Here is a 21,792-nt window from a genome sequence, read left to right on the forward strand (position 1 = left end):
AAGACGAAGCTGACATAGCCATTCATGAATAAGTTACAGTGACATTGAATTGTAAAAAAATTGTGGTTATGTTAACAAAAGATACCAAGTTGATAATAGAAAATGACAAAAAATAGCAAGAACTCCCTTAGACAGGAAGCGACGAGGCCTAATTTCTTTTCATTCGTTTCCCTCCAAGCCAGTCGCCACCGACAATGACCACAAGTGACGCAACCCAACCAACTTGCTCAATTGACCGGCAGAGGACAAGGGAGTGTTTGAGGGTGATACATTCTCCTATCAATACGTTGGCCAGCCTTTCTCAGGTACTTAATCTCTCTTTACGACTTTTAAACCACAACGTATAGTTATGTATTATTCATTTATATATCATTAAATAATTGTTCCACGGGGTCTATACTTCAAACCGAAGTTTTATTTGTGAACACCGTTCGGCCTCTCCTGTTGACTGTGGATGCCTGTTGATGCTGTTCCTGCTTTGTCCCGAATAGCTCATACTCGGCTGCGGGACGGCGCGCCATCCACATGAATAAAGCATATGGGTTCTCTTTGCACTCATATTAAATAAGGATAAACAGACGTTTCAGCGACCCTTATGCATTTACCAAAAGCATGGCTGCATAAAGATTCCAACAAGGCACATTTGATCTACAGAATTTCTTTAGATAAAAGAGAAATTTCATTTGTTCTCAATATGCATAAGCTATGTGTAATACCGGCGAGGTGGCTACATACGACATGTTATATCTACATGTTATAGAGCATCTAAAACACTGTTTGAAACTCTAACAGTTTGGTTAATGTGAGCATACTCACGGTTGCTCCATGAACCGAATGTCAGAAGTAAGCAATCATCTGTAACGTCTAAAAGGGCAAATTTCTCTCGCAAGTCAGGCTCACTTGACCCCGCAAGAGGCTTCTCTGGAACATTTAGGAAACAAGTTTGCTTACGGCTACTGGCAAAAGCAACAGGTTTATATTGTTTTTCCAAAAATATCGCAACAGAATCCTACATTAAGAACTAAGAAGGGCAGCAGCTTGCTGTGATTATCCTGATCCTTATCGTGGTAGGTATTTTATATATCTAAAAGTGCGAGACAAATAGGACTGGCTCAAAAATTTACAAATGAAATGGTTCAAAATTTTCGTATATATGTGATGGACGTAAACAAAATTTTCTGTTATTACGAATAGCATACTTTGCCTTATTCAGCCCTTTAGAGCCTATCTATCTATCTATCTATCTATCTATCTATCTATCTATCCTCTCACCCCGACGCAGTGGGCCAAGTTCCCAAGTGTCTGGCCCACTAGATATGTGCTCCCGGTTGTGATGTCATTGTTGTCGTTCCGCTGTCAATCGAACTTCCTGATGTGTTATTCTCGTCATGCACCACATCGTCACGCCTTCTATCGTGACCCATTGGCACAAGAATACTTATAGCTTGTTAAATCTGGTATGGACACGTCGTCGTGATGCAGTTGTGGTCGCTGCAGTACCGTCAATATATAATCCGAATCCAGCACTGGTCATGCCGTCGTCGTCAAGCCTTCGAAATCATATACCGGTCATGCATTCGTTGTCACACCGCCATGGTGATGTCATCATGGTCTGCTCACCGTGGTCGTTCTATCATTCTGTCGTCATGCGTTCATCATTCTATCTTCATCATCGTACTCTCGTCATGGTGCCATAGACGCACCTATCACTCCGACGCAGTTTAAGAAGACGCCGTTCGAAACGGCCGCTCCCACAAAGGGATCCGCATGTATTGTTTTTCGGGTGAACCACCTTCTTGGACCGGCCCGAAACATTCACCGCCATCTCCAAGAAGTGGTCTGGCACCTGTGGAGACCAACTGCAGGTCAGTCGGACAATATCTCGGCGTGCCCAATTTCCACCGTCAAAACGCAGCGGGCTGCTAAGCCTACATTCGAGTAGGGGAGCAGCGCCGGCACCGTCGTGCGGGCACGCACTCGAGCATTGTGACCTTAAGAGCTCCGGCTGCGACATTGAACCCTCGACTTTTTACAACGTCACGACTGCAAGAAGAGATGGATTTCAATGCATCTGAAGTGGGTGATGCAACACGCCACCACGACTGCAATAAGGCAGCTACGATCAACAACAACATGCAAATCGCTACCGTGGTCGATGAAAGGAAAGCAGAAGCCAGGATGGGAGCGTGTTCTTTCCACGAAGGAAAATAAGAATCTAATAAGAAGGGAATAAGAACTGTTCCGACCGCGCAATCCACCAAACCCATTTGCGAAATCAGGACCAACCGAAACTGCACGCCCCCATAACTTTCATAATGTTTATGCAGCGGCACACTCCGTCAGGAAAAAAACGGCCCGAAGGTTAGATCAGATCACGAACGCAATGATTTGTAATCTAAGTGAGGACACGCTAAATAGTTTGACCAAATTCTTTAATGACACGGTCTAGACAGAGGACGGCGTCCGTCGAAAAGAATAGAAGGAAGCAAAAAATTATTTTCATTCCTAAACCGGGCAAGCCTCGTAACATCAAGAACCTTCGACCCATCTCCCTAACGTCATGCGAAGGAAAACTCTTTAAAAAGGTTGTGCAGGTCGAACTCTCGAAACACATAGAACTGACAACTTGTTCCCCTCTAACATGCTCGGTTTTCGACCTCACGTATCTGCGCAGGACGTTCTTGTACTACTAAACCACGAGGTCCTGCACCCAAGAAAAAAGCCTACGACCAATTTGTAATGATTGGATATCAAAAAGGCCTTTTACAGCGTCTCCCACGACACTATTCTGAAGTGATTGGTAGTGGTGTAGTGCGGAACACCAATTTATAACTATACGCGCTCGTTCCTCAGTGACCGCATGGCCACTAATAATAGGCGCCACGAAGTCCGACACATTCAACTGTCCTGACAAAGGCACCCCTCAAAGAGCTATGCTCTTCCCGCTGCTATTTTGTTGGAATGAGAAAGCTAGCCCTGGAGGTAGATAAACACCAGAATCTCGAATGTGCGATATATGCCGATGACATCGCGTTCTGAGCTCACCAGGGGTCCTATAGAGACAAGCAAGAAACTCTTCAAAAGGCTATAGATGCAGTCGCGGAACACGCGAGGGCGGCGGAGGTGGCATGCGCACTCGAAAAATCGGAATTCAATCGGGTGCGTGCGAAATACGCAAGAAAGAAGGACTAGGTGCTAATCACTGACTCTCGACGGGCCACCGATTCGTGAAGTGGAGACACTCAGAATATTGGTGATGTGGATACCGGAGAATGCTGGAACATCCCGTACCCTTCGAAAACTTAAGGGGGTCAGAGGAAACATGGCGCCAGAATGATACGGAGAGTGGCAACAAGTAGAGACGGCCTAACTGAGGGAGAGACTATGAGCCTGGTTCACTCATTCGCAGTTAGCCGCATCACATACGCCCTTCCGTATCAGGCCTTGACAAACCTAGAGATCACACTGGCAAACACAATAAGAAAAGCCTTCGAAGCCGCCCTTAGTCTCCCCGAATGCGCTAGCACAGATAGACTCGAGGGACTGTGCCTGTACAACGCTTTTGACGAGTAAGCAGTCGCGACGGTATACGCTCAGAAAGATTGACTTTGTTCTTCAACCAGGGAAATATTGGCGTGGTTAAGCTTCCCCTGAGACCCTAGTATTGCGTATAGGATACGATACAGGTAGACCACAACGTTCGATCGCACATCGCGATGGCCCCAATTCCCAAACACATGCTCCCCAAGTACCATCTCGGATGACGCATGCCAAGTGTAAAGACTCTTCACAAGCGTTTTGGCATGGGACCGGCAGTGTATTATACGGATGCCAGTCGAACCAGCGCAGACACCTTCCCCATAGCCTCTACATGTCACAACATAACAATGGTATCCTTCAAATTCAAAACCAGCTCGGCACGAGTGGTAGATGCTGCAGCTACCGCCTTTGCCGTTCAGGACGCCGAGCACCAAACCTAATCCGTTGTCATATTATCGCACTCACAAGCGGCTTGATCCCTGTTTCTCAATGGAACGGCACCCCAATCAATACTCACAGTTTTACGTAATCAACCAGGATACCAAGAGGAGAGAGACTGGCGTCGTATTCAGACGAATGCATACCCGAACCCGCACCACCTACATAGAATACACCCCATGAGGTTCACTGACGAGTGTCAGTGGTATACAGACACACCACACTAAAACACATCACATGGGAGTGTCCCAGGAGGCCTCCGCATATAGACAGCCGCAATATTACAGCAATATCCACTAATGAATAATAGGCAGTGGGAGGCAAGGCTTGCGGACTAGGGTCGGCAGAGCCAATTGGCTTTTCTGGACCAAACCAAGCGAGCCGCTCTTGCCAGTGGGACTCTGGAACAGGGGCCCCAACCATCGTGCGTTACTCTATTTATATTCAATAACGTTTTCACTCATTCACTCACTCAATCCGATGCAGTTATTTGAAGACGTCTAAAAGCGTGGGCCATTAGGTCTGTTTTTCGAGTCGTGACGCCATAGTGGTCGTGGCATCATCGTTATTTCAGCTTTGTCGTCCGGCTCTCCTCAAGATGTCCTCACTTTGCCATCATCATCACGCAGTAGTCATACCGTCGTCGTCACGCTGTCAATTCATCATTGCCTTCACTTCAATAATGTCATCCTATTGTGGTCGTGCCACTGACGTCATGCTCTGATTTTATTATTGCCATCACTTCAGTAACGTCATCCACTCGTAGTCATGCGATTGTCGCCAAGCTGTTATTTTATCATTACCATGACTACACTAATGTCATCCCATTGTCGTCACGTGGTTGGTTTTTCACTGCAATCACTTTTGTAACGTCATCCCATTGTGGTCATGCTATCGACGTCGTGCTGTCCTTTTATTATTGCCATCACTTCAGTAACGTCATCCCATTGAAGCCAGGTCATTGTTTTCAAGTGGTCGTTTTATGGTTATCATCACTTCAACAACTTGATCCCGTTTTGGTCAGGCCACCGTTATCAAGCTATAGTTCCACCGTTTCCATCACTCCAGCAACGCCACCTGAATGTGTTCATGCCATCATCGTTATGCTGTCATTTTTTTCATTGTCATCATTTCAGCAACATTATTCTATTGGCTTCACGATGACAACGCTACGAGGCCTTCGTCTTTCAATCGACTTTATTCTTTCTGCGTCATTCTATTCTGATGGCTGCTCAGTCATTCAGTGGTGATCATTCCACCCTTGCCATAGCGAACGTCATCGTCGGACAGTCACTTGGACCTCGTGGTAGGGTCATCATTGTCACTCCGCCATCCGACACTGGTCATGCAGTCGCCACGATTCCATTGTCGCTATACAGATTTTGTTATACAGACATATTCAAGCCATTTTCGTCATGCCTTCATCATCATCCCACTATGTGCCGGTTCATCATCATCGTGCCTGCATCGTGGTTATGCAGTGGTCGTCTCGTCTTTAATTCGTTGTCATACTTTCGTCGGGATGCCATCGCGGTCGTTCCATCGTAATTATTGTACCATCAAAATACAACTATCGTCATTCTGTCGGCGTTACATTGTCGTTTCACCGTCGTCATCACTTCAGTAATGTTATCTCAATTCCGTCATGCCGTCGCTGTCATCCCAGCTTTGTGGATGCAGCGACATCATATCTTGCTCCTCAGTCTATCCTAATCAAAGTGTCATCGTTCTGTGGTGAGGACGCCGCCATTGCCATGCCATTTTGGCCATGTCCTCGTCGTCATACTACCTTCGTTGTCCTATCGATGTTATTTTTTCGTTATTCATTGGGTTGTGATCGTGCTATTTTCATTGAATCATCATTATGCAGCAGCCGAAATGCCATCATCGTCATTGCGTTGTCGTCACAAGAGGCTATCAAGCATTTGTTGTAACACCATCGTCATTAGTACACGCTGTGCCATCGTCATCATTTAGCCGACATCTCATTGTCTTCATGTCGCCGTCATTATACCATCGTCATAACTTGAGAATCGACAATTCGTTGTGGTGATGTCATAGCCGTTATGCGCCTGTGTCGTTCGATAGATATCGTTCTTTCTTCATAACTCTATAGTCACTTCGTCAGCGTCATAGATTAGTCGCCATGATTCCATGCTTGTGGGCGGCCTTGGCAAGCGAGTGGCTTACAAACGTTGGACGACATTTGAGTGTATTGCATGTTTACCAAGCAAGCAAGGTCTCAGAATTATCGCTACAGCTCTTGAATAAACGCTTAAGAAATATGGACTGTCAATGCACTTTCCGCCACTGCTCAATTGCTTTTCTGGTTGCTATTGACAATAATTGTGAAATGTGTTCTGCACTAATGTTTTCATACAACATGATTATTTGCCACTTATGTGAAAAGTGTTTCAATGGAGAGTTTAGACGCTTTGCACAGCTGCACTCTTGCACTACAATAAAAACATGGAACGTTCCAATTAGGCATCAAAACTGGCGATTGCTCAAAAAGCTTTCGAGTTAACCAGGTACTATAATATTACAAAATTTTATCAGAACTCCAGGCGTGTTTATCCACCCCCTAACCCTAAGCTTGACAGGACCCAATCGGTAGACTGGAGGCAGTTACAAACCAAGACCTTCCCTAACCCCGTCAATCTCAGGAGGATATATTCAGGCGTCTATTCAAACGATAACTGCAAACTATGCTGCGGAGCTCACGCATCTCTTGGACACATTGTCTGAGAATGTGAGGTTATATGCCGAGAAAACGCAGTTTCCCCTGATGAAGCTGCGACGTGGTGGACGGGCGCGTTGCGCAGCTCAAACATCCAAGATCAACTATGAGCCATCCAGCAAGCCCGCGAGGTGGTGAGGAGACAAGATTTCCAGCCCTCCTCGGAGGCGGCCGAGGCCCAGGCCGAGAATTTGCCGGTTTTTAATAAAGTTATTATCCCCACCCCACCTACTTCGCCTGTCTACCACGCGACAAACGAAACCCGCGTACACTCCCCTACTTATATTACGTGTACACACTGTTTATGCATAATTGAAACCCAACAATAGAAAAATGATTATTACTGCTTCAAGCACTTTTGGCACAAGCACTCAGCGATTGGTCAAAAGACATCGGCCTGCGCCACTTCACCTGCCTGTCTTGCGACTTTGCAAAACCGCAAAAACTGAGCGCGTCAAGGTGACACGTACGCGATAAATATGCATTATTATGCTGAACAAAACTGAATTTTTGTCTGAACAGTCGGAGACTGCCCTGTTCAAAATAGAGTAGAAGATGGCTGCCTAGTGATTACTTGGCCACTAACTACTCGCACCTACAGGAGAGCATGGGTTTATTTGCGTATGATAAATGTTTTTGCGTTGCCATAAATGTCAGCCAGGCTTTCGGCACGTTTACGACGCCTCTCTGCCAACTCTTCTTTGCTGAGGATTTGTACTTTTAGTTCTGTAGTTCACGTACTTTTCACATAGCGACTACATAAAAGAAAGCTGCCATATTCACCTTTCTCTGGCACTGGCGCGCACTTTCCTCCACTTCATATTGTGTCTCTTGTATGCATAATGATCAGCCAAGACATTATAGTCACGTATTCTTGCAATTAGTTTTTTAACGTCGATGTTTTGCATCCATATTCACTGGTCAGCGATTGCGAGGCAATACTCGCTGCTCATGGGGGGCAGTGCCTTTCGCGCCACACAGTCTCGCTGGGTCGTCTATTGAGGACCAATTGGAATCGTACTGTGCCGCAAGGGCTCTCACCTTCATGGTAAGTACCACAATTAATTAGCTCGGAAAACACGGAGAAGACGGGAGATGAAAATTCAAGACGACGAGCAAAACGAGAACAAGGTGAAACAGGAGCCAACGTTTCGCCAAGTGGACTTGTCTTCTTCAAGGCGACATACGTTTTCCTCACCACAGTATATAATATATATATATATATATATAGGTGGGTTCTTCTAAAGGGGAGAGGGTGTAAGGCGGGTGGGCGCGGCAACCAGCGAAGGTGTGTTAGCTTGTCGAATTGAGAATAAAGCATTGCTGTGCACAAGGCCAGGGACCCGGCCGTCTGTCAAACACGTGTCAACGCCGCGTGTTAGCCGGCGTGTCAACGGCGTCTGACACGCCGGCCGGAAAACAAGGAAAGAAAAAGAAAGAAAAGAACGGAAGCAAACCAAACTAAGTGTTGTTGCTTATAGCTTGAAATTTAGCATAGCGAATACATTCTAAAGCTCCCTTTTAAGCGTTTATGCCTATTCGTTGCAATGTTTTGAACTTACAGATAAGGTATGAGTCTATTTTCTTTCTCGTTAAGAACTGAAATTTGAGTAAGATGCAGACTTTATGTTCATGATAGTTATGACCTGGTTGGTTGACATGCTCCGCCATGGCTTGGGCAAGCGTTTTAGCTGTGTGCGTGCGATGTCCGTTTATCCTGACGTTCATTGATTGTCCTGTTTCACCGATATATTGTTTCTTACAGAAAGAACATTCAAGCATATAAATCACATTCGAACTTGCACAAGTGAAACTGCATTTCCTTTCGTGTGTATAACTATTTGCGGTGCTTTTAATTTTAATGTCACTTTGAAGGTGCCTGCAGGTATTGCACTTGGGGCGACAAGATACTTTCATTTCGGGGGAATGCTGTGGGCTGAATTTACGTGCACTAACATATCTTTAATGTTCCTGTAGCGGTGATAGGTGACCCTAGGTACACCCGAGAATGCTTTTCTCAGATGCTCGTTTTTTGATAATATAGGGTGGTGTTTCTGTAGGATGTTGTTAATGTTTGGGTGTGCATTAGAATATTTTTTATGAAGGCCGGTGGTCTGTCAGATTCTGGTTGAGGCTGTTTCTTCACCACTTTCGACTATCTCTTCAATCTTGACGTGGCATCGTGAGCTCTATCGAGAGCTACTTGGGGATACTTTCTTTCTGCTAGCGTTGTTTTAAGGTCATTTAGGTGGTGTATATAATCGTGGTCTTCGCTGCAGATTCTTCTTATTCGCTTCGCTTGGCAGACAAAAATTCGTTCTTTGAAGTGTGGCGTGTGATGACTGTTGTAGTCTATATATTGCCTGCTATCCGCGGGCTTCCGGTTAAGTGTCGTTCTCAGTTTGCCGTTTCATATGTAGACCATCGTGTCCAGGAAGTTGATCTGACTAGGAGATTAGTCAGCCGTAAATGTAATACTCAGGTGAAAGGGGTTCAGCGAAACTGGAGAAAGCGCCGACCGTAACGCGATCCAAGTTGAGCACTGTACAAATTTTCAGAGCCGGCGAACAGGACGATGTACTACACGACAACTGTAAGGTTTCCATTAGGCAGCTTCCGTCGCAATACCGACTGCTGGTCGCAGTTGTCTGTATTGCAAGTTCAAATCTTCGTCGATGAACAAGACTGCGGGATCACCAATGGTTTCGGGCCAAACATAGGATAAGGCAAATGCAGGCATCCTTCTTGACGCTCAGATATCATTATTATGGTATAGTAGCGCAAATTAATCTTGGACACATAGGCAAAGCACCCCTTCTTGTCCACTTTGTTTTTAATGCAGCAACAACAACGCAGCAGTCACTCCCACGGAAATATATCCTTCAGATGAAGTTCTGAAATAGCAGGCGCACGCACAAGGAGCCATATCCTGACGTACATCGGCTATCTCCTCTTTATAATCATAATATTCTGTAGAAGTATTTCCTTCGGGAGGAAAACACCGACTTCTAATGAGAGGCATGCTGCATGCAATTGAAATAGTCATAAACCTTTCTGACTCCACTTTAGATACAAGCTGAACTTAAGCGCTGTATACCTCTTTTCAATTAGTGCGTCAAAATAATAAAACTTGCCATAGACGTTTTAATAAAATCAAACTAGCATGGCTATTCACTGCTGCTTAACCCTGATGAGAAGTAGTCAGCTAATTTTGTGCCAGTTAAGCAAAAACAAGTCATCAATAACTCTGCAGCAGCAGCTTTGAGTCGGACCTTAAGGATAGATGGGCTGAAGTACTTCTGCCACAAAATAGCGATTCAAAAAGGCCCTCGAAAGCTAGAGAGCTATGCAGGAGGTGTCATCATGTTATAGTTCTCAAATTTGCAAAAGGGAAATCCCTAAGGAGAATTCGTTTTTTGAATTCTGCCGGGCCTGATTTTGTTGCGTTATGAGCCCCACGACCAGGACAACGCTGCAGAGTGAGTCGGCAGCAACCTAACCTCAGTTGCAAAGTTATCGTTCGTAGAAAGATGCGCCTCAAGCACCGCGGTGGCTTTGAGGTTACCGTGTTGTGTTTCTAATCACGAGCTCGCGAAATAAAATTCCGGCCTCGTGGGCAGCATTACGATGGGGAGTCACGCGCAGAAACGACCGTGTCCCGTGCTTTGGGGGCACCTCAAAGATGCGGTGATGCCAAAAATCTATCCTCATTACCCACTACGTGCTTCATATTTCCAGCGTGGTTTTGGCATGTAAAACTTCAGAATTCAATTCACTCGAAAGACGCTCCTCCCTGCACTTGAAATTTCTCAAATAGCCTGGGCTTGTAACTGCTATAGAAACAATACGTTACACCTTTTACAGTTTTTAAAAGAAGGCTGAATAGTTTTATTTTTTATGGATTAAATAATATATTTATTTATTCATTGGATCTAATGTATTTGAAACGAGCGTGCTAGTTTCACCCCATGTGCATTGAAGTATATTTCACATTTTTAATAATTTAAACCTCGTAAATGATTCTCATTGTATATTAATCTACATAATGAAGTATACTTTTGTACATTTCACGCAAACATATGTAATATTTTTCGAGCTTGTTCTATTTCCATGCCAGAAAGATAATTTACAATAATAGCAGAGTAAACCTGCATTTTTTATTCGCTGTTAGCGGAATGTCCAACTACTATTTCTGCAATAAATGGAATTCCTCTATATATGCATCGTTCACGAAAGAACTTACAGCACTGACCTGCTAACAGAACCTATCCTGATATGTATTATCATGGCAAGAATTTAACGGGGTTTTGAGCGCAGTAAACATTTTCCATGCCCGTTAGCCTAAGCGCAGTCATAGCATTGCAAACTGCCACTGCTAAATGTAACACGATACACAGAGCAGCAGTTGTAATAAAGTCTTACCATATTCACCAAGGTTGATGGTTATTTTCATCCATCCATGTTCAACAAGCAGCTCAAAATCTGCTTGGCTGTGTCTATGAGATATTGTAAAAAGTGGTCAGTGTATGTAAAACTTTTTTGCGAAAAGAGATCACTGCATTAGGTTCACATAAATCTTAGAGCTGTGCATATAATGTCATGAAACACTTACATATACAGATGAGGACATATGAACAAAGCAAAAAATGACCCTCGTTTAACGAAGCGAACCCGAATTTCGTGCGAGCGTACTTAGTCTCATTTCTGCCGTCATCTTTATCTAGTAATTTTTTTTATTGTTTATCTGAATGATTATCTGAAGGATATTTGGGATCAGCGCACGTTCTCTCATTCTTGCTTCATTTTTTGTCTAATTGGTGTATTGTTGCATATATAATTGTTCTTTCCAAGTGCAGATACAGGACTGATTACGGGCCTCTCCGAACTCTGAGCTATGGTGAACGCTAAAGCCAGCCGCTCGGAAACGCGCTACCTGTTCGAGTTTGCATCGTGCCAGACGTGCCGGTACCGTCATCCGCAGCGCGGCTCAAGTGCGCCTCTGACGTCACTCTTGGAGGTGCGCCATCTTTTGTCGCTCAGCTTGGCACACCCGCATCGCGAATCTTCAAGGCGGGCGCAGATACGCCCACGCGTCAAAAAACTAGAAAGAGCACAATAACTATAACCTACCTTCACAGAAATAGTAATAACGGCAACAGTTACCATTTCGAAGACGTGAGTCCATCAGGATTACTTAAATCAATGTTGAGCGGAACTTGATCCTGCACAACTTCCGCACAAAATCACAATCTACAAAATCTACAAAGCACAAAATCTACAATCAGCCTATATAATACGAAGAATGCAAGCACGAATGAACTTGAGAAACACGAATTCGACGCCAGGTGCCTCGGGAAGAGCTGATATATATTTAATGTCACGCTGGTAAGATTCGTTGAGCCAGATGTATAGGGAGGCGCAAGATGCTAAGTTTGTGTTAGTCCGCGCCATGGTGAAAGACACGTAGAACGAAACCTGCAAAAGCCTAAAGATTATTCTTTAGCAATTTGGTATGCTTAACGTGTATGCTTAGGTAGCAGACCAATGTGGGTTCAACAGCACGCGGCCACTGGTTATTCATCTGTTATCAAAATGGCCACAGGCACCGCCGCCCGACACTGTGTTCTGTTTAAGGGTGAACTTTCCAGGCGAAGAAGCTCGTTCGACACTTAACGCCTCAGTTTAATTATTATCATGATTAGGATAATGATAATCACCGTAGTTTCATATCCACTGCAGGGCGACGGCTGCTTCCACCAATCCCCAAATACTCCTATTATGCGCTGGCTGAATGCTGCTCGCACCCCACCAAATTTTCTGATTCCATCACTCTAGATAATTTTCTGCCGTCCTCGACTGCACTTCCCTTCCCTTGGCAGCCATTCAGTGATTATACTGGACCATCGATTATGTACCTTAGGCTATACACGGCCTATAAAGTTTCATTTTTTCTCCTTATAATAACTAGGACAAGAATTATCCGCGTTTGCTCCCTGGTACACACCACTCAATTCTAGTTTCTCAAAATGACGCTTAACTTTCTTTATTGCAGCGTTTTTTGGAACCAAGTAGATTGTACCGACTGTTTGGCATCAGCATCTTTTATCTGTATCATGATGCAACTTTTGGTAACTTTGCACAGGCCTAATATCATACCATGGTCAATACACTATTCAGCGCAATGGGCCGAAGACGTTCAGTAGAAGGTCTCTCATCTTCTTATTGGGCGCTCAGAAACGCTGAAAATTTTTTGTTGGTCTCGTTTACAGCATAATCAATGGGCTTCGCCAGCAACGTCGCTGTGGTTGTTCTTAAATATACAAGCATTATCAAATGGCTTGTACTTGCGGGACTTTTTAGACTGTGCAGCCCCAGTATTGACCACACGGGCGCCAATACTAGTACTTTCAGAACCTCACCGAAGAAGATGGATGGCAACGCTATACCTAGCGATGGCTTTCTATGCTTCTTTCTTACACCGTAACCCTACGTTCTTATATAAACGGCTACAGTTGCGCTTATGTTGCGTCGATGCCTAGTCAGTGGACCGGAAGTGTCCCTATTCCCTATCCAGTGAGCTCATTTTCTGCGGTATTGTTTAAATAAAGAGACACAACTGAACAATTTCAATTGGTGCAGTAGAGTAATGCTTATCTGATGCTGATGCGAGTAAAATCAGTTATTCTTGGGTCAGTACCTCTTGCCTGAAACAGGGAAAGCGTGACTGTCCGATGAATACATGATGCTCCTGGTTAAAAAGGCTAATGGTGGCATCTAATCGAATTTACGCCATTAATCTTAAACACCAATATGTTCAACTGCTACAGAGACAGAGATGAAAATACCATAATGGTTATCGAAGCTTCGAACATATAGAAGTTCATTTATAAGGTGCGGATAGAGTGTTTTTAAATATTATGTATTCTAGAATGTAAAATTGCTTGAATATGAAACCCCTGATGAAAGACCCACTGATTTGGTAAGATGCTAGGAAACTGACATAAAGCACAAATTGATTGAGATATACTTACTTCACCGGCATTGAGAAATGTGTGGCCCTGAAAATAAGAAGTCTTTTATAGATGCTATGTTAATCATTTTGGTGGCACTTACCGTGCTGGCTAAAGACAAATTACAAAAAGATAATATGCAGTCAACAGTAACTAAAGCTTCTTTTCTTCAAAATTGTTCCACACGAAACATTGCATAAAGCTGAGGAAGAAACGATAAAACTTTTCATAGTAAAAATTCACAGCTTAGCAAAACATTTTGTTATTGTCGCAAAGTGATACACACGCACTCTAAAACATCTCCGAATTTTTTTTACCTTTATTTGGCCAGTGGCCTCTACTTTGGCATCCAAAACAGATCATGTTCCCGATATCAAAGCCCAGAACACCCCTGTGTTGGGGTAGCTTCTCTAGAGATTAAAATAACGGCACTGCTACCAAATGGTAGCGCCGGAGTAAATTATGGAACTCACGGCAGCCGAATAATGAACAAGTGTATTGACTCCACAAAAATTAGCAACGATATCCGGTGCTCTCGAAGGGAAATATTTCACTTTAGTGTGGCAAGAATTTAAAAGTGAAGCCCGCATGCGTTCGTCATAGACAAAATTTTGTACTTGTAGAAATACTAATATGGCCTAAGAATTGAAATCAGCCCCATCGTCATTTCAGAGATGCTACTGTTTTGGTGCTTCCTGTTCATATGACAAGTTTGTTTTCAGTAAGAGGCGCAATGCTTTTGCTTACATATTCATTAAAATTTCTATACGTTCAGCATTCAGAACTAATGGAGGACTTATCACACGATTCATTCGCGAAATCAGGGACGAGGAAAATAAAAAATTGTTGATACCATGAAGCTAATAATTTTGAAATACTAATTAGTTTCCCGACTTATCTGGACGAAATTATTTAGCGTTTAGACTCAGGCATTCCACAGGGATCCGTGAGTAGGGCCGCTCCTTTTTCTTATGTTCATCAACGACGTCATCAGTAATATACGCGTCAAGATAAAGCTTCTGCAGATGACTTCATTTTGTATAAAAAAAATTCAAATGATCAGGAAGCTTTAAACACCTCGCTGCCTACACTATAAACATGGTGCTCCAAATGGCAGATGACTATTAACCTCAAGAAGACTGTTGCAATGACCATTACTCGCAAAAAGAATCCCTTACCCCTACTTATAGCATTAACAACCAGTCTTTATCAGTCGTATCTACGTAGAAATACTTGGGAGTAGCAATAACATCAGATCTTAGGTGGAATGAACAATCAGGAATAGATATCAGAATAGAATAGAATAGACAATCAGGAATAGATAACACAATATATATTCTACAGGCTAGCCACAGCTGCACGCGCTCTTATCCCAACAAAAAGGTTAGAGATTTTTCCTTCAGGACCAACGCATTCAAAAATTCTTTTTTCCCGCGCACGATTTCCGAATGGAAGCATTACCCGCCACAACTGTCGACTGTATAACAGTTTCATCCTTTCTTTCTCCACTTTGTGAATAAACCATAGCGTTCATCCCTCGTCTTTACCAGTCAAATCGTGATTGTGAAAAGGTTTCTCATATGTTGTTTGTTATGTAGATTCTTGTTCAGTGTCTGTTATCTTGTTTGATCTTATTTCATACTTTTTTTTTGTTCCAAATGCCTACTCCTGCCTGAGGCCTGGTAACAAGTCCGGCAGTACTTGTAAAACAAAATAAACAGTAGCCGCTTAAGTCAACGGTTTCGATGTAATAAAGATAACTGTTTGAAAATACAACTTATTTCAAATACGATGCAGAAAAGAGGGAGTGAACATAATATGAGTACAATTATGGTTTGCGTATATTGTGCATGGAATCTGTAATTATCGTGTAATTAAATGTCGTCTTTTTCAGAATCGTATATGTCCCGTTATTCGTAAAAGATGTCAGACTGGTCGGCTCCAAGAAGATGAAAAGTTAGTCATTACCAGAAAGTAATTTCAAAATAAAACCTACGCGTTCAGCACCTATTATACCATGTTTCGCAGCTAACACAGCTGAAGAAGTTAAAAAAGAGAACACTGCTTCCATATATGACGATGCGACCCATGGTGCTTTGTTACAAGGTTAACCAGGGGGTATATAAGCTCATTAGCGAAATGTATGTGTCAAGTATAATATATGCTTGCATGATTTTGTCAGTTCAAATATGCAATTGGGAATCACATTCAAAAACTTGATATTTTTAACTTCCAATCTCAGAACATTACATCCAAATATTTTTAAGGTGTTTAGAACTTGCTCCGCAATACATTAACAAGAATATAAAGCTAAGTTCGAAAAAAAATGCGAAGAGAATTAATTAATCATGGCCTGTCGCGTGTGTGGAACAGTACTCTCAAAAGGGGTTCCAAATTATCAACCCTACTCATAGCCTGATTTTGTGATCGCGAAAAAAGAAAGACGACGGCGTACCAGCGGGATGCACCTACTAGAAAGCAGGCACGGATTGTTTTTCTTTCTTAAATTTGTTGCATTGCTTTATTACCTGCGCTTGCTGTAGACGTTTTGCAATTTCACACACGTTTCGTGGTGCCAATTCTCACTCTTCCCCAGATATTTGTTTATTCCACGTCTTATGTTTAATTTTTTTATCGAACAAATTGCTTATTTTCACTTGCCTTGCGGTTTCACCGCCGGTTACGAATTTTCCTGGCTGGAATCCATTTACTCTATGGCTGGTAAATTTTTTTCTAGTTTCGAATGCTGCAACTTAACACATGTCTAGTGAGAAACGAAAGAAAAATCCGTGCTACGATACGGACGTATACAGACCTAAAGATTCTTACCACTGGTAGCACAACCAAATGTTTCCATCTGATTTGTCAATTACTTACAATAACCATGATTGCTCCTGCTTTAGTTACATTGGCAAGATTACACAGGTATTTCGGGAGGCCGCAAATAAAAAAACGAGAGTAGTGTTTTTAGAGAAACACGCCGTTACCAACATGAAACCGTCACCTTGTCATATTGCTCGAATTTTTGTGATACCGCTGTTGTGAAATGGCTTTCAGGCGCAGGATTCTCAACTTTAGGTGGTAAGATTGTTGTCAGCTTACTGACAAGAAATATTCATCGCAATATCCTAAACCCACAGGGGTTATAAAGGTATCAGTAGCAATCGTTCCCAATTACCAAGTCTATTCGTGCCCTCCACGATCACCTGTAGTGCATTGTCTGTGCTCCAAGCATCTGGTGACCAACATTTCTTTCATAAGCCAATGTTGCGTGCTACCGCAGAGTGCTGAGTGAGGCAGTCTTTCTTGATGAGGCATGCAAATGATGCAGTATGCATACCGTTTCTTGGGCTGCTGCAGCATATATGAAATCCACCTGGCACAACGACTTCTTTCGTGCGATAGGTCACGCAGCTCAGTATGGCCAGTTTACTATTCAGGTAAACATTTTTCACGCGATCATACAGAAAACAACCCAAGTGTTACAGTGTCCCTTTTCATTCCGCCACTGTTTCAACCTCCAGCGAAAGTCTTTCCCGCGTACACACGTAACAGAATCATGAGCGTACAAATCCATGATACGGCAATATTTCGCTGCTTTGTGTCTGCCTAGTGCCTAATAAAGTAGGCGTGGAATGTTTGGAAAGGTCTGCTTAATTTTTTTTTTGAATGTGCACTTGATAAGGTATATTTCTTGCAATGAGGATACTTACATGTCGTTATTCTTGATACTATGTAATTCGGTGCAAATGAAAGCCGGCCACTTGGACACTCAGGCTCCGGATGTTTCTTGTCACTGTTATGACAGTTCACGAGGCAACAGTATCGAGCCTCTTGGCTGCCCCACCGGTGACCTTATACATGCTTTCGCTATTCTCCTCCAGGGAAAAGAGTCGCGCTGGCATCTGTCAGCAAACTTGAGGTTGGGAGCCCTATGGGCGCGTGCGCTTGACTCCACCGCCACTGGGATGCCAAAAGCCGAGCCTCATGGCCATGCATTTCAGTCTGCCGATTTCGGTCTGCCGACTGTCGGCGACAGCGTTTTCTTTTACTTTAGTGTCGGTGCCTCTGTCACCTGTACCAACGCCAAGCTATCCGCCGACCATCAACCCATTGTCGGCGTTGGTACAGTGCGACAGAGGCGCCGACAGGAAGGAAAAAACGCTGTCGCCGACAGTCGGCAGTCCGAAATCGGTGTCGCATCGGCCTAGTGTGAGTGAGCCTTAAAAAATAAAGCAGCGCCACCAACAACAGGAAGTGCTCGTTTGTTTGCAGGGTGAAGCGCCGAAGGCGCTGGGTCAACGGAGGTGCTTTCAACCGATGCTCGTACAGAGGGATCAAATGCTCAAACAGAGGGATCAACCAATTTTTGTCAATGCTGTACTCTCCTCAGGGGCTATTAAAAACGGATTACATTTTAATATGCTTGATCAGTTACATTTTATGTGCCAACGGGCTGTACTAGCAGAAACAGAACAGAAACAGCAAGTACAAATCAAGTAAGAAAATTATATTAGGTCGCACTTTTCTCATAAAAATGAGCAGCACTCGAGTTATAAGTAGTCTGCCGTCGAATCTTAACTCACAGGGGCAAGTCGATAACAGGATCATACTGACATAAGGTTATTCGCGCTTTACGCGTTACATAAACCTTAGACTCACCACATTCGATACACCTCTATCGGTGTGAAATTGACAAAAACTTTATAAAAGAATAAAAAAGCACAGCCGAAGTGGTTGCCGACCTTGATCGCCAGCTACAGCCACCTATTGCTACAACGCAACAATACGACCATCACTAAAAAAGTGAGTATTTGAGCCCGGTGGTATCATAAATACAGCGATTATCCAGTTAAAGCAGGGGAAAATGGTCATGTGGCAGTACTGGCCAATCAAGGTAGGGAAAAAAGGTTCGACTCAACTGAATATGTTGAAGTGCTCGAAAACTGGTGTTTCCTGTTCCTAAACGCTAGAGCTAGTTCAAGCCTCTCGCGGCGACGACGGCTTACTATTGAAATTTATAAGAATGTCTGGTTTATTGTGTCTACAAAATGAAGTCACACGGATATCCTTGCGTCAATTTAGGTTTTGAATGTTGCAATTTGAACCCACCTTTATGCTCTTGTTAGAAGCTTGATTAAAAACAAAGTTTGATGAGACTTACGGGAATTTCACTTCTTCGTAGCTTTCTAACGTGCGCTCAGCTCCTGAAGGAGTATTTTTAATGTATCTTGATTTCAAGCAAGGGCTGTAGTCCTTGAAAGTATAAGGCAACTGGTCTTTATTAACCATCAGAAGGCAGAAAGTTTCCGTACTCTGAATGAACTGAAACAATAGAGATAAACGAGAGCATTAAAAATGGCGCATCGATTTCCTACCAATTGCTTTGGCTAATTGACGCAATCCTACTGCACCAATCAATGAAAGTATGTTGTCGTTACCCTGGCTGTAGTGTGCACCAACATACGGCGCAGATACCACGATCGAGTAACTATATTTACCTGATTCACACTGCGTTCTTTACCATTCATACGTGCCGATGATATAGTGTCGACGATAATAATGGTACTATGCCTCAAACTTTCGCGTGCGCTTCCAGATAATGCCACAGTGATAATCATATTATGACGGATCGGTTATATTGAAAATTTCGACATTCCTGCGTAGGTGTTCTCTTCATCTATCATTTGAAACCTCAATCTGTTAATACGTATAGCACGAAATGGACCGCAACAACTGGCCTTTACATATGCAAATCATCCTTATATCACTGCAGCGATAATATTTAGGATATGTGGTTTTTAATGAAACTTGATAGAAATAATGGATATTATTATAGATATTATTATGGCAAGTCAAACCCCAGAATTCCTTCAGTCAATAGGTAGTAACTTCTGGGGCTAAAGGAATACAATGGTGACGTAAACACTTTATCTAGTTCTGAGTATACGCATTGTTTTCTTTGTTGTGGTTTTTGAGCACCGATTCATTTTGCAACAATTTGAATGAAATTGGTTTCGGTCGAATTATTTACCGGATTTAGCGCATTTAGAAATATCAAATCAATTTTATAGTTTTTACGTCATGCTTGAAACGTATATACCTTCCTGGAAAAACTTGTGGCCAAGTTATAACTGCAAGGCGTTCATTGAGACCTATTGAAATGCACACGGAAAGGATGTCTACGAGAGAAAAATACTGAAAAAATGACCATTCCACTGTGTGAAGATGGAACGGCAGCGAAAGCTGACGACAGTCAAAGCTCTCAATGGTAAAGCAAAGTGTTTTCGCTGACATTCCATCTTCACAGAGTGGAATGGTGGCGCGAGTTCGCGATTATCGTTTTCGTTCAGCATCGCGGGAGCATTGTTTATCGGTGGTCGTTTCGTGCCGGTGCCGTTTACGTTCTCGTTGCTGTTCTCTCCTGCGCTCCTCGTACGCATGTTATTCTTAGGGTCTACGAACAATACGTGGCCGCCCCATTGACAATGCAGTTGTCTTTAGCGCCTATGCCTCTCGTGCTTATATGCTGCGATAACCTTGGTGTTACGCTATTTTTCACGGCGAAAGTTCTAATCTGCTCTGAATTTGCACATCTGCGCTGCCGCACTGCATCTATGCGTGATCGCACACAAAGCAAACAATAAAACACCTTGTGTATGAGTTTGTTAGAAGTAGCTAAGTTCATTTCTGTTGCCGGACGCCGCAAAAAGTAGGGAAGATTAGTCATATACAGATTTCACTGTAAAAGCCTTCACTTCTATTTCGAGTAACCTCCTTAACGTATTGACAAGTGTTCTACAAGACCGACAATCAAGCACTGGCTCGAGGATGGTCTGGGTGGCGAAGACAATATTGTGTTACACAGTAAACTGAGCAAATCAAATAAGTTCACAGGATGAGCCTAAAATAAGCTCCCAAGAGTCTGTTTTACGCTAATGCGAATTTACTACATGGCGCAGCTCCAAACATATTAAATTGAAATATTGTGAAACTAAGAATAAGAACAATGCGAACGTCAAGTTAAACCGGTAGGTAAACAAACATTTTCAAGGTGCATCCATCACTAAATGAAAGGCAGAACTATTCCGCAATTTCTAACAGTGAATTCTTCCATCAAATGCAGATGTAATAGAAAGAAGGATTGGAGTGGTATTCGGAGTTCTAAATTTTGCACACCTCCACAGGTAACCGCAAACTTTGGAATTAGAAAATACATTTCAAACAGCTAGCACTAAAAGATTTACTTCCTAGTTTTACCATATTCTCCGCCATGGCAGTTGCACGCGATTAGAACGCCTTTCAACGCATTCGTATTTTGTATCAAAAGGATAAAAAATCACATGCTATTCAGCGGAGAATGCAAGACAACTGCGTACGATTTACGTGGCCCCTCTTCGAGGTCCAACACCGTTGATTTAACGAGTCTTCTTCCCGTTGAAAAATGTTGTACAGGAGCTCACTCAAGACACGCCCTGCTTTTCCGAGGAGCGAGGTGAAATTGACAGTGGTCAGGAGTAGACAGAAAAAAATTGCGTGACATTGAGCCCTGCGTTTTTCGTTATATCTTTAGAACCTCTTGGTATAAGAATGGCTTGTTTAGTTTAGAGAGGAAAACCGGAGAGAAATTGGGGCTTTTGTTGTCGGACAGGAAAATCGGCCACAGCGGCGCTTTTGCAGTCTGAGCAACTAAAAGCTCGACATTTTTTTCGTACCATTTTCAAGCCATACACGTAAACAATTCTTTTTTCGGACGCAATGGTTCTACTTCAACAAGTGAAATCACTCATAGGAACATGTAACGCAAATGTCGCTGCGGGCTACTCACATGACAGACATCCCTCTGGAACCACCCTTTGTAAGGCATTATTATTACTTCTATAAGAAACCACAATAACATAAAGAACAAATAGAGACAAGTTTGTGGCTCCTTTCTCTTATTTTATTCTCTTTGTGTTTTTACACAAAGGAAAGGAGTACAAACAATCAGTGCACATGGGCATGTTTCGATGGTGGTGTGATGCTTTTTTTCTTATCTACAAGCCGTGATGGTTTGTAGACCAC

At 43.1% G+C, this 21,792-nt stretch overlaps 2 protein-coding genes across 2 annotated transcripts in view; both read right to left on the reverse strand.

Annotated features, from left to right (window-relative positions):
- The window catches only part of LOC142591038 (uncharacterized), a 47,740-nt gene extending 46,824 nt beyond the window's left edge, over positions 1–916 (reverse strand). Inside the window, exon 1 of the mRNA XM_075703418.1 lies at positions 817–916. The gene's annotated coding sequence lies outside the window, so the exon portion shown is untranslated. The remainder of the gene's footprint in view (positions 1–816) is intronic.
- Positions 917–2,970: 2,054 nt separating this feature from the next.
- The window catches only part of LOC142591406 (uncharacterized), a 29,467-nt gene continuing 10,645 nt past the window's right edge, over positions 2,971–21,792 (reverse strand). Inside the window, exons 3-6 of the mRNA XM_075703734.1 lie at positions 18,893–19,053; positions 13,750–13,776; positions 11,141–11,214; positions 2,971–3,053 (exon numbers count right to left, since the gene is read on the reverse strand). Coding sequence (XP_075559849.1) covers positions 2,971–3,053; positions 11,141–11,214; positions 13,750–13,776; positions 18,893–19,053 — 345 coding nt within the window. The remainder of the gene's footprint in view (positions 3,054–11,140; positions 11,215–13,749; positions 13,777–18,892; positions 19,054–21,792) is intronic.

This window comes from Dermacentor variabilis, chromosome 8 (genome assembly GCF_050947875.1).
Source record: "Dermacentor variabilis isolate Ectoservices chromosome 8, ASM5094787v1, whole genome shotgun sequence".
Lineage (NCBI taxonomy): Eukaryota > Metazoa > Arthropoda > Arachnida > Ixodida > Ixodidae > Dermacentor > Dermacentor variabilis.